The 16,233-nt window shown below is 33.4% G+C and overlaps 1 protein-coding gene across 1 annotated transcript in view; it reads left to right on the top strand.

Annotated features, from left to right (window-relative positions):
* Window positions 1–1,147: 1,147 nt before the first annotated feature.
* Window positions 1,148–16,233, top strand: part of LOC110024827 (CBS domain-containing protein CBSCBSPB1-like) — a 41,857-nt gene continuing 26,771 nt past the window's right edge. The window contains exon 1 of the mRNA XM_020724997.1: window positions 1,148–1,441. Coding sequence (XP_020580656.1) covers window positions 1,302–1,441 — 140 coding nt within the window. The 5' untranslated portion in view covers window positions 1,148–1,301. The remainder of the gene's footprint in view (window positions 1,442–16,233) is intronic.

Genomic DNA, 16,233 nt, shown 5'->3' with positions numbered 1-16,233 from the left:
GCTGTTGGTGTGGGAGGAATCTTTAGGAACTCTCTGGGGAAGTGCATGTTATACTTTTCCTCTCCAACTTGGGCATTTGATGCACTAGAAACTGAAATGATTGCTATTTATTGGGCTATCTACCTTGCCAAGCATCGCAACATCATAAAATTGATAGTTGAGTCAGATTCCTTCAGCTGTATTAAATTTATGAAACAGTAAGAGGCTGCTCCATGGAATGTTGCTAGGTGGACTACTAAGATATAGAGCATTTTGAGCAATGTTGAAGTGATTTTCCAGCATATCTTAAGGGAAGGTAAAACTCCTGCACATAGTTTGGCAGCTAGAAGAAGGATAATGAAGAAATTACTGTAGGGACTATACCTTCCACTCAGCTTGAAATTCTTTTTCATGGGGATAGTTTATCCATTCCTTATATTAATTGTAGGGGCTGATTTTTTATTTTCACACTAGGTCAACTTTTGTGTCTATCTTAGATACTTCCCACTTTTTTGGTATACTTCATTGTATGATCTAGTTATACAGATGGGAAGGGTTGTTTTGAGTGATCTTCTCACTCATTATGTAATCCAACTTTCACATTAACATGTTTGGAGCTATATATATATATATATACAATTCAATTACTTGGACTTCATTTTTACATGCATGTCATTCAAAATTTTTCATTTACTGTTTAACATCTAAACTTTAAATTCTTACAGGCATTTATATATTTAAAATCTTAACATTTTTCATTTTGGAAAATCTTTCGAATTGGAAGGGAAGGTCCACTAGGATTTATAAAATTTTAGATAAAATTTTAAAATATAAAATATTTAGCTTATATTTTCATATGAAATATATTTTTATTTATCCAATTTAATTTATTTTTTTCTGTTAAGACCCGTGGGCTCGTGGGTTAGCTTAACCACTTAGTGGGCAGGTCTGACTATGAAATTCTAATAGAAATCAAGCTCAAACCCGGCATGAAACCACTTTGAATGGTCAAAACCCCGAATAAGCCGAGATCACTTCAAAGTTTAGGAGGTATATATGTAAATACATAATGATTATGTGCTACCCACACTTGTGTATTATATATAAAATTGATATTTCAATATTACATGCCTAAATTGATAAATAATTTGTGGTTCGCTAAAATAAACAAGTATGAAAGTGATACTCCTATCAAATGGAAAGAGCCGTCGAGAGTGGGCTGAGGCATAATCGAAGGCTTCTCTGGTTTTCCTGTCATCTTCTTGCTTTTCTGGGGTTCCCTGAAGTCTTGCTCCGTCGTTTGGCTCTTGGGAAGATTTGATATGGACGGCAGACAAGGCGGAATTGGAAGAGATGGAGCAAGGAGGAGCAGCATGTCGTTGACCGGTTCGTCTGGGAGGAAGAAAGGATCGGAAAATGGTGGTTTCGATGGTGGCCGGAGGAGCCCCGTCTCGCGCCCACCGTATGAACTTCTTTATTCTTCTTGATGTTTTTTTATATCTTGAAAGTTTAGTGGAAAGCTCCTTTTGGATCCTTCTTATGCCTGCTTTTCTGTGGCGTAATATATAAAGATGGACGCTTCTATTAAAAACGGCCTGTCCAGGATGTTGAATTCTGGCTTAGATTCGACTCGGACATCTGTGGTTCGTGTTTGGAAGTGATTGCTTGGAGCCAAGTTTATTTGACATTAGGCAATGGCTTATGTTGTGTAGAACTGTGAACCTTTTTTGGCTATACAGTTAATTTATCGAAGGGCTAAAGTATTTTTTATGCATCCTAATGTTCACTAAATGACTAGCCCTTTATATCAGGAACTTGTGTTTGGATGGGCCTTAATTTCTTATTTATAATTTTTCTTAGATGATCTTTAATTGTGTAAGGTTTCCCTTTTAATTTTTAACTTAGGCTACTCTTGCACTCTTGGTGCTTGCGTGCACAGCTCTTCATCTCTCTTGTTTGTCAGTAAACTTGCTCTCACATCGACAATGATCATTACTTTCCTTCTTCACGATTGGAACGTGGTAATTGTTCACATTACACTCTTTTATCTCCTTCCATTATGATTGTCTTAGATAAGGTTTGCTAGAGCAATAGTTTAAGAAATTAGATCTCAGTGGAGATTTAAAATTGCATGATTGAGTATTGATGTAATTTTTTTCAATGAGGTTGTGCGTAAGCCTCAAGGCATTTCGAGGCTTAAGTTTCAAATTAATAAATTACACAAAGTAAGAAGTATTACACTAATATATTAATGTTTAAAATAAAAAAATGATATAGTGACATCCTTCCATCAAACTATAAAATAAAGTAGACATACAATCATCAAAGTATGAATAACATCAAAACATAAAATAAAAGTGACACATAATCATCAAAGTATGACATGATATTTAAATAGGAAGATAAAATTTCAAAATAACTTCAACTCTATAAATCTCCCTTTGTCACACCCGAGGTGACCTGCCTTAAGGTTAAATAGTGGTGCCACATAAATAGACAACTTAGTTAGACACTATTCTCACCAACTTTAGTTTTAACGTGCACAAGTCGAAACTTAGTGGGTGACGAATTAGTCTCACTTAATTGTCACAAACATTCACTCCAATTCAATTTAAAATTCATTCACCTTTTCAAAATTCTTGGAGGCGTGCATAATAATTTCGTAAATCATATACATAACTGCTAACTACATATTCCAAAATTTTTACAAATTTTCCAAAATCTACTACTCAAAAGCTATACAATGTGACACCAAACCACTCAACCTAATGCTTTTTGCCCTTTCCTAAAAATCAATAACATATTGGAGTAAGCTACGAGCTTAGTGAAATAGCTAGTATTAAAGTAAGATTTTATAGATAAAAAAATATTGTGCATGTTTAACTATAACTAGTATGAGTGACAACAATATACAAAATAAGTATATTGTAATCACATGGAATAAATATAAAGAATGATACAAAATCAATAAGCTATAAATAATTGTAACAAACCTATATTTTCTCCATTCCTTGGACAATCATGAGCATCTTTAATTGCTTAATATTCAATATCTGTTATGTTAAGAATTTTATTTATATATACACAGACATTGACTTAATTCATGTTAGTTTGTTGTCACCCCGCCTGTCAGCTATATGACTATTGATAAAGGTTGGTCATCTCATAACATAACAATTATAAATAGTTCCATTGGCACCAACATGTTCATTTCATACTAAATATCAAGAATTGAGAATTCTATAAATTTCTCGTCATGTTTACATGCACATGTCATCAATAATAAAGTCTACCTATCACAACACTTGTGGTATTTCCTTAATCATTTTACCTGTTAAAAATCATTTTTTACGTGCATATGAAATTGTACAAGTATACCCACAAGCAATTATTTTAATGAACATGTCTACCAATTCAATAAAAACAGTAACATCAGTAATATCAATAGTAATAGCTCAATTTTACTTTTCTATAAGATATGCAATAATTTTTAAATACAGTTCATATAATAATCCTATAGTAAGATATTCTTCTTAATTTAATATATAATTATCTCACAAGAATTTTGAAACATTTACTTGATGAGTATCCTCGGCTTGTCTAGGTCTTATTGTCTAGAGTACACCGCCCTCATACAAGTCTTCCTGCTCTATCTTCTTTTACTTCCTTATTCCATCTTTATTTCATTTCATTTCTTGCCACAACCCACTATAGGGCAATATGATAAAATTGCTTGAATTTGTATTAATTGCATATAGATGTAATTATAATATTTTCTTACCTATATACTCACACAGCCACCGACTTCCACCCCACTCCAAACATCCTTCAATTAAGCACCCTAACACGCTAATTAGCATAGCTGCACTTCACAGTAGAAGAAATAAGAGGATAGAATAATCAGGAAATTTTACTTCCAAAACCTTCCAATAATACAATACTATTCTATCCACCAACCACTACCAAGCTGAAAATTTACAGCAAAGCAGTGAAAATGAAATGGGTTTATTAGTTTTAATGCCATTTCAATTATTTGTGTTTATATGTATTTATTTCCATCTGTTTATACAATTATTTTCACCTCTAATCCTTACAAATAATTTAGTTTTCCTTTTTAAGGTAGTCAACTCGAGAGCTTCAACTTCCCTTATGTCATTTCAGCTCTTGCCTCATTTGCAATTCATGCTATAGTGCATGGGCCGTGGGAAATGATAGTAACGGATAGGGAAAATGATGGAATGACTGCTTAATTAATACATATACATATTATATATTTAAATTTTTATTTTACCCTTTCCTCATAATTTCTTCTCTCCTTCCTTTCCCTTCTCTTCTTTTCTTTTTCTACTCTTTCCTTCTCCTTAGCTGCGTGTCACATCCCAAAAGAGCTCTTAAGGGAGGTGGGCAACCCAGGGCTTAAATACTGCTCTTCGGCCCTACACCTAGCCGATGTGGGACTTTTTGTCCGTGACATTCTCCTCCACCCAATCACATGATGCCCTCGTCATGGATCGACTCCTCTGAGGGTCCCACTGGACCATGGAGAGTCCACACACTTGACAGACAGTAATCTGCTCTGATATCACTTATCACCTCCCAAAAGAGTTCTTTGGGGTGGTGGGCAGCGCAGGACTTAAATACTGTTTTTTGGTCCTGCATCTAGCCAATGTGGGACTTTTTGTCATTGGCATGCAGCTTGAGAGCAGCATCTGCTCTATCCTGCCTCCACCAAAGTATCTGGAAGAAGAAATGGCAAAGGAGAATACAAAGTGATTATGGTTATATATCTTTATTGACGCAAGGGTGGGACACGCTTGTAACAGTTCTGTTCTTAATGGAGGATAAACGAAGAGTCACGGGAGAGGATGGGAAGGGTCGAGCCAAATGAATGAAAGGGGGAGAAGAAACGAGAATATTGTGAAACTGAAGAAGAAGAATTGAGGAGTCATGAAATCGAATGAGGAAGGGAGAGGAAATGAATTGATCCTAGCAAAAGAAGAAGTCACTGAAGGTTAGGAAGTTGGAGAGGCAAATTCGCCTATAAAGTCGCAGGCCGACTTACTTGGAGCCAAGCGGCGAGAACAAAGTGAGAATAAGGGCAAAAGCGACGTATCTGTTGTGCGGGAGGAGGATAATGTTTCAGTGACAAGCAGAGTGGAGGAAGAAGGTGTTGCTTCTTCGTCGAGCTTCGCGAAGAAGAATCGAGCCGAGTTCTGGAGGAACCATCGTGCATAAAGAAGAAAGGGAAGGCGATTGCGTGTGGGACGTGTTCGAACAGAAGGAGAAGGGAAGATTCGTGCGGGTGTTAGGTCGAGCCTTCTGCGTAGGAAGAAGATCGTCGCATACAGAGAAGGATGCGCCACTTAATGCGAGGGATTAAGAAGAACAGCTCTGCGAGGTTGAATAAAGCTGATTGCAGGAATGAGGAAGGAATTCGACTCGTTGCTCTATGCTGAAGGGTTCGCGTGCTGCCTTCACGTGGGATAGGATCGACCGAGGTAAAGTTTTTATTAAAACATAGTAGTAGTAATAGTAATAATAATAATAATAATAATAAGATATTTATATCTATAAATATTTTTATAAATAGAAATTAAGCATGATTGCATAAAGGAAAATTTAACATTTAAATAATGAAAAGCTAATAGTTTATTTAAAAATAATAAATTAATAAAAACTTATATCATGTTTTAGACTTTCGATTTTAGAATAGTTGACGTCAAGACAAATAACAAATTAATCGGCATTGAGGTGAATACTTGTACATTTAAACTATAGTCATAAATCATTTCTTCTCAAATACGTTTGCAGTTGATGTTATTTGTGGATGTTTTATTCTGATTGAGCTATTATTTTCTTTATTGGTCAAATCGTTGCGAATGTTGTAACTATTTACTCATGCATTTTAGTGTACATTTTATATAGTATGATTGAGCGATGAATGCATATGTTTATGTTGAATGTTTGTATGTACATGACTGTCATGATGAAACAACCCTTGCTAATGTACCCATGCGCATAAATGAAAAATGATATTGATATTGATGTATCTTAATTGACACAATTTTTAGACGATATCTTATTTGACAGTTGTATAAATATAAAATAATATTGATATGATAATGATATAGACATCTTTAAATAACATATCAAATGCTTATATTGATTTATAAAGAAACATAACCAACATGCATATTATTATTTTTAATTATATTTCTGTAGTTTAGAAGTATAAGTATTAATTCGCTCGTTTGGTTCATTATTATTTTAACTAATTTTTCAGGTTTAATTAAAATTGTTAAAAGATGGGCGATAGACAATAAAAAATTTATTGAAGATGCAGACAACCATCAATGATGTAAAATTTAATTGTACCGCTTTAATTTAATTTGTAGTGTCATTTGTTAAATTGAATGTTAATGTAAAAAAAAATTATTTTAAACCGTTAGATCTTTTGTTCCCGCCTCGGTTATTTCCAAAGTGATATAAGAGTTCAAGTTTTAAGATTAATTAATTGAATGCCAATGAAAGAGCAAAAGAAAAAATCATAAGAAAATCTTTATTGTTAACTCAAATTAATAAATATATGTATAAGGCTACAATCGAAATTGTGGAAGAAGAGAGTCAAATAGAAAATGCTTAATGAGTTGTATTGTGAGGTCCGTGTATAAATTTTGAGGATGAAATTTTTGTAAGCGGGAAAAATTGTAATGGTTCTATTTTTAATGGAGGAAAAATGAATTCATAATCACTTTGTATTCTTCTTTGTCAATTTATTAAAACATTAATAATAATAATAATAATAATAAGATATTTATATATAAAAATATTTTTATTAAATAAAAATTAAGCGTGATTGCATAAAGAAAAATTTAATATTTAAATAATGAAAAGCTAGTAGTTTATTTAAAAATAATAAAGTAATAAAAAAATTATCATGTTTTAGGCTTTCAATTTTAGAAGAATTAAATTTAAGATAAATAACAAATTAGTCAATATTGAGGTGAGTACTTGTACTTTTAAACTATAATAATAAATTATTTCTTATAAGATGTTTGCAGTCAATGATATTTGTGAATGTTTTATTCTTTATGAACAATTATTTCTTTATTGGTCATATCATTGCGAATGTTGTAGTTATTTACTCATGCATTTTAGTGTACATTTTATATATTATGATTTAATGTGATTAATACATATATTTATATTGAATATTTGTATGTGCATGACTGACTATGATGAAACACCTTTTGATGGTAATAGTGAGAGAACACTAATGTGCCCGTGTACGTAAATGGAAAATGATATTGATATTGATATTGATGTGTCTTAATTGAAATAATTTTTAGACGGTACTTCCTGTAACGGTTGTATAGATATGAAATAATATTGATATGATAATGATATAGTCTCATTTAAATAACATGTCAAATACTTATATTGATTTATAAACAAGCATAACCGACATGCATATTGTTATTTTTCATTGTATTTTTGTAGTTTATACGTATGAGTATTCACTGCTCGTTTAACTCATAATTATTTTAACTAATTTTTCATTTTTAATTAAATTATTAAAAGATGAGCAATAGCATAAAAAATATTTATAGAAGACGCGGACAACCATCAATTAGATAAATTCTAATTGCATCTCTTTAATTTAATTTGTCGTGACTCTTTCATCTGTTAAATTGAAGGTTAATGTAAAAAAAATATTTCACAACGTCCGACCGTCCGTTCCCGCCTTGGTTAATTCTAAGCCCCGGGTTGCGTCGTGACATTGCTCTCGTGAACGAACGTGATGCGAGATCCTGCGACAGAAGCGACTTCTGATTTGTGCCTAGACCAAACCAGTCCATTTTTTTTTCGATTCCCCGGAGTCGGCTAACCCTCTTGGGTCACTCCTAGTTAATATATTATTATATATTTGTTTTTATAATATTTTAGAATTAGTTTTGCATGAGATTGTTTAGGATAATCGTTGAAGTCTATTTTCTCCTTTCAAGGGCTATATTCAAGAGATTGGGTGGTGCTCTGACTGAATGTCCCTCCCGAGGTAGTAATTATCTTCCCCTATCCCCTTTCGCTTCCTCTCACATCGCTCTCAACTTCCCCTTTCCTATTGCAATCGCCCGAAACATCCTCTTTTTGTTATTTTATGCAGTTCCTATTTTTCAGTTGCCTTCCACGCCCCTTGACAGTTGTTCCAGCCGCCCATCTCCATTTCCGTTGCAGCCTCACTATTGTTCCTACCACGGAAATGCCAGTCTATAGCCTTAGCTGATGTTCTAGCCATTCCGAACCACTTCCCTGTCACCTAGCCACTGTCTCAGTCCTTCCCACTTGCTACCATCGTTGTTCCAACCCTCCCCTTTAGCTGCCATCATCCCGGACAGTCGTGTGGCATCTACATTTGTTGTGTACTTACTGTTCGGAACCCAGGAAGCCTTTTCCTTAGTTTTCTGCTTCCCAACCACGTCGTCCACCATCCCATCACCTTTCAAATCCATCGTGATCACCCAAACACTCCAAGATCTACCCTAGTTTGAGTGTTTGTGTTGTGTTTATTGCTATCTTAAATTTCTAAGTGTTGTGTTGTTATATTTTCTTTTTCAAGTGTGCTAGTTGTAACCGCCTATTTGCTTTTTCTATTATGGTTTGAGTTAATTCCGATATTATTTGATATCAGAGCTAGTCTACCCTAGTCATATCCCAGATTTTCTAGCATTCACCAATACCAAACCCAATCTCCACACAAATATCCTTCCCTTAGTTGATTTTTTAAACCGGCCATCCAAAAATTTTTTTCCCCACCCTAATCATTCTTATACACCCACTTTTATCCATTCAAACTCAAACTCTAGCCATGCCACCAAGGAGACAATAGCTAGAAGCCTTATCGAAGAGAAAAGATATGATGTCGTTTATGAGAAGACCATATAGAGGTGTCTAGGAGATTTATAGGAAGGATGTGCATTGGGAAACCCTCTAATTGCAATGGAGGGTTGTCGCATTCGAGAGGAGAGCAAAGGGTCACACAAGTTCTATTTGATCCATGAGATAAAGAACCACTCTCCTGAATATTTGATGTGAAATCTTGGAGGTCAGGATTTTGAAGTAGATGTGGATTTGTCTTATTTAGACAATCACGTAGATCCGGACGAGTACACCGAGTGGCTCTGGACCTTGGAATATATCTTTGAGTCCCATGAGTTACATGACTCCAAATAAGTGAATTTTAGACTTCTCAGATATATAGCCTACTTCCTGAGTTGCCTTATTGAGGAAGGTCAAACATGTTAGAGATGAGACTCTTTTAAGCCAATATTTGGAGACTATAAAGAGTTATTTCGATATTAAATTCAGTTCAATAGTATACCCACTAACAAATGACCAAATACGACAGATGAATCCCAACTTTGGAAATTGCCTTAGGAGCTTCGCGGGGAAGAAAATCTCACAATGGGATTAAGTCCTGCGAAAGAAGACTCTTCTCCTGAGTAATTTCCATTGAGAGTTGTGTAACATGCCATAGATTAATTCTCAGAGTTGATTCCTCTTTATATACTTGTTTACCAAATACAATCTGACGAGTATGACCAGTTGAAGAAGCCCGTTACAGATGTGATGGTTTGAGGCTTAGTTTGTGAGAATACCCATTCACGTGCAATTTCAACTCAGCTTGTGCTAAAAGAGGATGTATACTTATTCAATTAGGGTATGATTTGGAATAATAGAGCTTACAAGATTAACTTACCAGGAAATTACGCCATTTTTGCTATCTTCAACTGGGCCAACCCAACACCATAATACGAGGAGACTAAAGCTTTGACGGATGAGGTTAAAGCTCCCCCAACCCGGACAAACTGGCTTGGGTTGTTGGGGGGGGGGGGGGGGGGGGGGCCGCGGCGGGGGCGGTTTGAGCTCCTGCGAAACAAAAGTGATGCTAGAAGTCTCGCTACGGATGTGGCTCTTGATTCATATCTGATCGAGCCGGTCCAGCTTTTTTCTATGCGCTGGGGTTGGACGGTCTTCTTTGGCCACTCTTAATTATCCTATTATTAAACATAAGCTTTTATGATGTTTTAGTTTTAGTTTTGCATGTGTTTGCTTAAGTCAACCGCCGACTTCTTGTTTTCTTGTCGAGTGCTATATTCGAGGGATTGGCTGATGCTCTGGCTATATCTCTTTTCCAAGATAGTGATTATCTTCCCTTCTATTATGCATCCTCGCACATTGCTCCTGGCTGCCCCTTCCTTGCTATAGCCGCCTGGAACAACCTCTTTTTTGTTGTTCTATGCAGTTCCTGATTTCCAGTCGCCTTCCCTGTCCCTTGGTGGCCATTTAAGCAGTTCATATCATTTCCCTTGTCGCCTCGTTGTTGTTCCAGCCATGGGAAAACCTCTTTGTAGTCTTGGCTAATTTTCTGGCCATTCCGAACTACATCCTTGCCACCTAACCATTGTCTTAGCCTTTCTCACATGCTGCTATCACTGTTCCAGCCCTCCACTTTGCTACCATCATCCCAGGCAGCCATTCAACATTGATATTTGCTGCGTACTTGTTGTCTAGAACCCAGGAAACTGTTGCCTTGATGTTTTCTGTTTGCCAATCACCTCGTCCACCATCCCAACACCTTCCAAACCCTCGGTGATCACTATCACTACTCTGATAACCACCATAGTTTAATTGTTTGTGTTGTATTTATTGCTCTTTTAGATTTTTGAGGGTAGTGTTGTTTTATTTTTCCTTTCAAGTGTCTTGGTTGTAACTTTTTATTTGCTTTCAATAATAATTTTTGTTTTTTTTATTGCGGTTTAGGTTTACTCCGGTATCATATGTACATAAATTAGGTTAATTAAATAAATCTCATTTCTTCAATTAATCAAATTGTTGCTTGTGAAGAATATTGGGGTTGCTAAAGGATTGCTATAATGCTCAAATGTTGATAACAATGTTTAATTAGTTTAATTACATGTTTAATTTTACATTGATTAAATTAATGATTTATTCATTTTAAATTTATATATATATACATACATACATACATACATACATATACACAAATGTAGAATTTTATAAAAATAGTTCGGCGGATTTCAAGAGGGCGAAAATCGGGTATATTTTAAAATAATTAAAAATTTATTTAAATAAGATAATTTTGGTATTTCCCTTTCTAAATTTTATATAAAATAAGAAAATAATAAGCCATTAAGATTAAAATTTTTAAATTCAAAGGTCCCTTACACTCACATCAAGAATTATTATTATAATGAATATGTTTCTCTCTTGCCTTATCATTAGTTCTGTCAAGATTTTCTCCATTTCCTCATTTTCGATCTCAAATCACCTTTCTCTTCCCTAATCAATAAAATCTAATAAAAATATTAATTAATATTTCAAATAATGCTTTTTTGTAGGGTACAACTTTATTAATATAAATGTTATAGTTAGTTTTTTGTTGAATTGTGTTAAACCTTTTTTTCATTCAGGCAAGGTAACTACTAAAATCCGACATCATGAGATTCTTCACTTTGTTTCTAACCAGTTTGCTACATATTCAGATGATGTGTTAGACCCATTAGTCTTGTTTTTGTTATCGTTGAAGAAATCAACATTGAGTATGTGTTGCTTGCAAAAAATAAAAATGCTGAGAGAATTTGAGAACAATTTAAGAAAAGTAATACCCAATTTTTTCAAGAAGGCCATGTATTCTGACTTATCCATAAATTTTTATTTTTTTATTTTATGTGAAAATTGAGTGTTAGTTGCACCATTTATTTCCATATGATCGTTGCTTTTAACTAAGCTTAAATGATTCATAAGATTCAAATTGTTTCAAAGTTAAGTCTTTGAACATTAGAAATGAGGTGTTTCATTGCTAATATTTTTAAAGTGAATTGAATCTTGAGAATTATGGATGCTGTGGAGAATTATTGAGCATTCAATTGACTTGTTATGTGCATAAGTTATTTGGAGTTGCATGCCAAATAAATTACTTTGTGTCTTAGTGATACTAGCCACCCCCATCCTTGGCTTGACCTTTTGGTTCACTTATTGTTAGAGTTAAACTTATTCTTTGACTTGATGCGCCGTCAAGCTTGTTGATGGGGTGAGACTATAAATCATTTTTAAGATTTGAGTTGCCTTGAACTTTACTTTTAGTAGTTTGTGGGTCGTTTTATATGACTTACTATCATTTTTGTAGTCTCTTTATTAATTACTTAGTAACTTCTTTTCGGTTACCATTAAAATTTATTTTGATAAACTTATAATCATCACCATTATAATTTTATTTTATAGATATTGTGATTATGATTCTTCTTCTTCTTCTTCTTTTTCTTATTATTATTATTATTATTATTATTATTATTATTATTATTATTATTATTATTATTATTATTATTATTATTATTATTATTATTATTATTATTATTATTATTATTATTATTATTATTATTATTATTATTATTATTATTGTGGTATTTTATTTACTTTTATTACCGTCATTGCCAATTCATAGTACGGATGAGAAAGATTGAGGTTTGATATTTGGTTGACAACCAACTATAAAACTCATGTCAAATGAAATGAAATGAAATGAATAAAAATTTGTATTTTTGTCTTGGTGCTAGGGTGTTTTAAAGGGCAGTATACTATGATTTAGCTTGATTGTGAGAAGTAGGCTGTGATGGGTGGCACTTCACTATTGGTGATATGCGACAACTTAACCTCATTATAGGGAAAATTACGCAATGTTGGGTTATGATGTCAGCCTTATGGGACATGACACGGGTTACTCGTATCATAGTGAAAAGTTAGCAAGTTTTGACTTGGTCTTCATCATAGATTAGATTCTTTGTGTATAATTTAAAACTTTGAATGGAAAGATTAGAGAATCAGTGGAAAATGATTGCTTGTAATTTAAAAACCTTGAATGGAAAGATTTGATAATCATTGTAAAATGATAATATAAATAATAATAATAAATATTGTTTGTTTATAAGAAACTATAAGAAAAGGGGGAAAATTTAAGGATAGTGAGGAATGCTATTAAGTTATTATATGCTAGAAAGTTTAGGGGTAGAAATGTAGTTGAGCTAGTAGTGGATAAAAGGTTGAAATTTAAATTGCTGAGATTAATAGAGATAGTGATAAAGTGATTTTTGTTATGGCAATTATTGATATGGAAATTATGATTGTGGTTGGAGTTTAAGCTCTTTAATTTGGATTAGATGATGATTAAAAAAATAATGTTTAAATGTTTGAATTACTATAATGTATACTCACCAAAGAAATTATTATTATTGCAATTGATTTAAGGGATATTTATATGCACAACACCTAAAACATTGCTATTTACAAAATGACCATCCATTTTTTTTTGAACTACAAAACCCATGTATTTGCATGTTCAACTCAAACTATTAGGAATTTGATAAAAATAAAATAATATGGGTGGGGATATTGTTGTAAATATCAATATTTGCATGATAATTTGAAAAAATGGTGCAAGAGGGTGCTTGCTTTGTAAATAACAATGTTTTGGGTGCTATGTATATAAATGCCTTTTCATTAAAATGAGCATATAGGTTATAGTTGGTTATACTATGAAATGATTCATGGTATTTGTGAAAATGTGATAGAAATGCATGGAAGCTACACTTAATTTCACGGTAGTCTTTAGTCTTGCAATAGTGAACGCATACTTTTAAAAGTAGGAAAAAATTTTGGCTACTTCAAAAAAGGAATTGCGAAGTCACAATTACTTGGTAAAGTTTTCTGGAAAAGATTATAAGGTGATTTTATTATAAAGTTTGGCCACACTCATATATATATTATTTATCTTATTAGTGTACAACAACAACAACAACAAACCTTTATCCCACAAAGTGTGATCGGCTATATCAATCTTTTTTCTCTATTGTGTACTATTGAGTGTCGTAGTTTTATTTAATTATAATGAATTAAGATCAATTTTTATACAACATGCCCAGGTCTTTCTAGGTCTACCTCTACTTTTCCTAACGTAAGTCGAATCTATAATATCTACTCTCTAAATTGATCATCAGATGGTCGACGTTTAATATGACCAAACCATTTAAGATGACTCTCTCTAATCTTGACATCAACCCTTTCGCGGATATATTTATTTCAAATTTTTTCTTTAAGTGTAAAGCCACTCGTCCACCTAAACATTCTCATCTTAGCAACACCTAATTTAGTTTTATGCTTCTCTTTTATTGGCCAACCTTCTGCGCCATAAAGCATTATAGGGCTCACCATCATCTTATAAAATTTCCTTTAAGTTTAAGCGACACTTTTCTATCACCCATCATCTTATAAAATTTTCTTTAAGATTAAGCGGCACTTTTCTATCATACATGATCTTATAAAATTTCCTTTAAGTCTAGGCGGCACTTTTCTATCACACAATAGCGCCCGATGCATTCCCCCATTTCAACCATCCAACTTAAATTCTTCTAATAATATCCCCTTTTATATCACCATCACTTTGAACAATAGACCCAAATTATCTAAAATGTTCATACCTTTTAAAGATTTGATCACCCATTGTTACAACTCTATCATTATATCTACTATTACTAAAATTACATTCAATGTATTTAGTTTTAGATCTACTCAAACGAAGGCCTTTACACTCTAAAGTTGACTTTCATAATTCTTGTTTTTCTCGAACTATTTTATTACTCTTATCGACTAGAAGGATGTCATCAGCGAAAATCCAAGGTACATTCTCTTATAAATGTCAGATAAGAGCATCCATAACCAAAGCAGAAAGATAGAGTTATTTGGGAGTTTGGTCGTTCCTCATGTGAAAATTTTCTCTTGAACTATACTTTCACTTGCTAGATTTACCTCTCATGTTTAAACTAGGATTTCATCATTGCAAAAATTAAGTTAGAGACTTAAAAAAATCACCAACAATCGAATCTTCAGGCTAGAATTGAATTCAGTAGGTTAGAACTTTTTCACACTTTGGGAGTTCGTTCGTTTTTCATGGGATCGATACCCAAACTTTATTCGAAATACTATTTGGACGACACATATAATTTTATGATTCACTGATACTTCACAACGTTAGGTCCGTATCAACTTTATTTTATGTTATTGTTTTGTTTTTAAGGTAGTAACCAAACTTATGTGTGGAGTGGACTCACGTGCTACTCAATATAGATCTTATCCCAAAGGGGAGATCAGATTTTAGGGCTATGATCCACCTAAAGAGAATATAGAAGGATTTTCGACTTGATGCTTGAACTTTGTTAGTGACTTTATGGCAAGTTTTTATGGTGGTAGCGGAAAAAATTTTAAAACGTTGTAAGTCCTTAGTTGACTAGGTGGTTTTTTTTTTCCTCAGTTTTTATTTAGTTTGTTTGTGAGTGAAGTATAAGGCCTTCCTTTTTCAAGTTTATCTGTTTCTCTTTTTCTTATGTTGCAGGTCGAAGCTAGAAAGTAGGCTGACTCAATTAAGCTTTGATTGTCTTTCACCCAAGGGAGATATTTTGTGATATTCACTCTCTTAGTTTGTCTACCTTCGTAATTAATTGAGTTGCAATTAAGGGGAATTTTTTCTATCATTGATCGAAAGCCTTAAATTTAGAGTTAGTCTGCTCCAAGTTGTTTGCATTGATACGCACTTGATCCCAAGAGAGCCTGAATATTGCTTTCCTTGCACAATTTTGACGGATGTTCTTCCACTTTATTCCAATGGAGGACACTAAGGCTATTCATTTTTACTCTAAAACTACTTTTCATGATTGTTTTGCTTTAAAACATGTAGACGTTGATCATCCTCTCTTACCTTATAAGAGGGCGAAAATCACATTGTTTATGCATCGTGTTGCATTTTTTATTTTTAGATATTAAATAAAAAACACTAGTTTCAAATAAGACAAATGAACAAAGAGAGGTCACTAGTAAGATACAACTAGCCAAACAAAAAACAAACAGAGAACTAGCCCCATATAGCAACCACAAAGCAAATAAAGATGTTGTTTTTCCATGCTTTGACGAAGAAAGGTGACGACATCGATTTTCTCACCCGCAATGTTGATCTCATTCAACTCAAATATCTAAAGCTTGAAGATGTTCTTGATGTAGAGTCTACCTGCAAGTTTGATATTAGAGCAGGATGGTGAATTGAGAAGAACATTGGGCAAATGCTTTAAGATTGACAAAGTATTTGAGGGTCTTATCTAAAAAATTGTGGACCGTTTTCGATGATGATCA

The sequence above is a fragment of the Phalaenopsis equestris genome, unplaced genomic scaffold (assembly GCF_001263595.1).
Source record: "Phalaenopsis equestris unplaced genomic scaffold, ASM126359v1 Scaffold000276, whole genome shotgun sequence".
NCBI lineage: Eukaryota > Viridiplantae > Streptophyta > Magnoliopsida > Asparagales > Orchidaceae > Phalaenopsis > Phalaenopsis equestris.
This window is presented reverse-complemented; position numbering and strand designations above follow the sequence as displayed.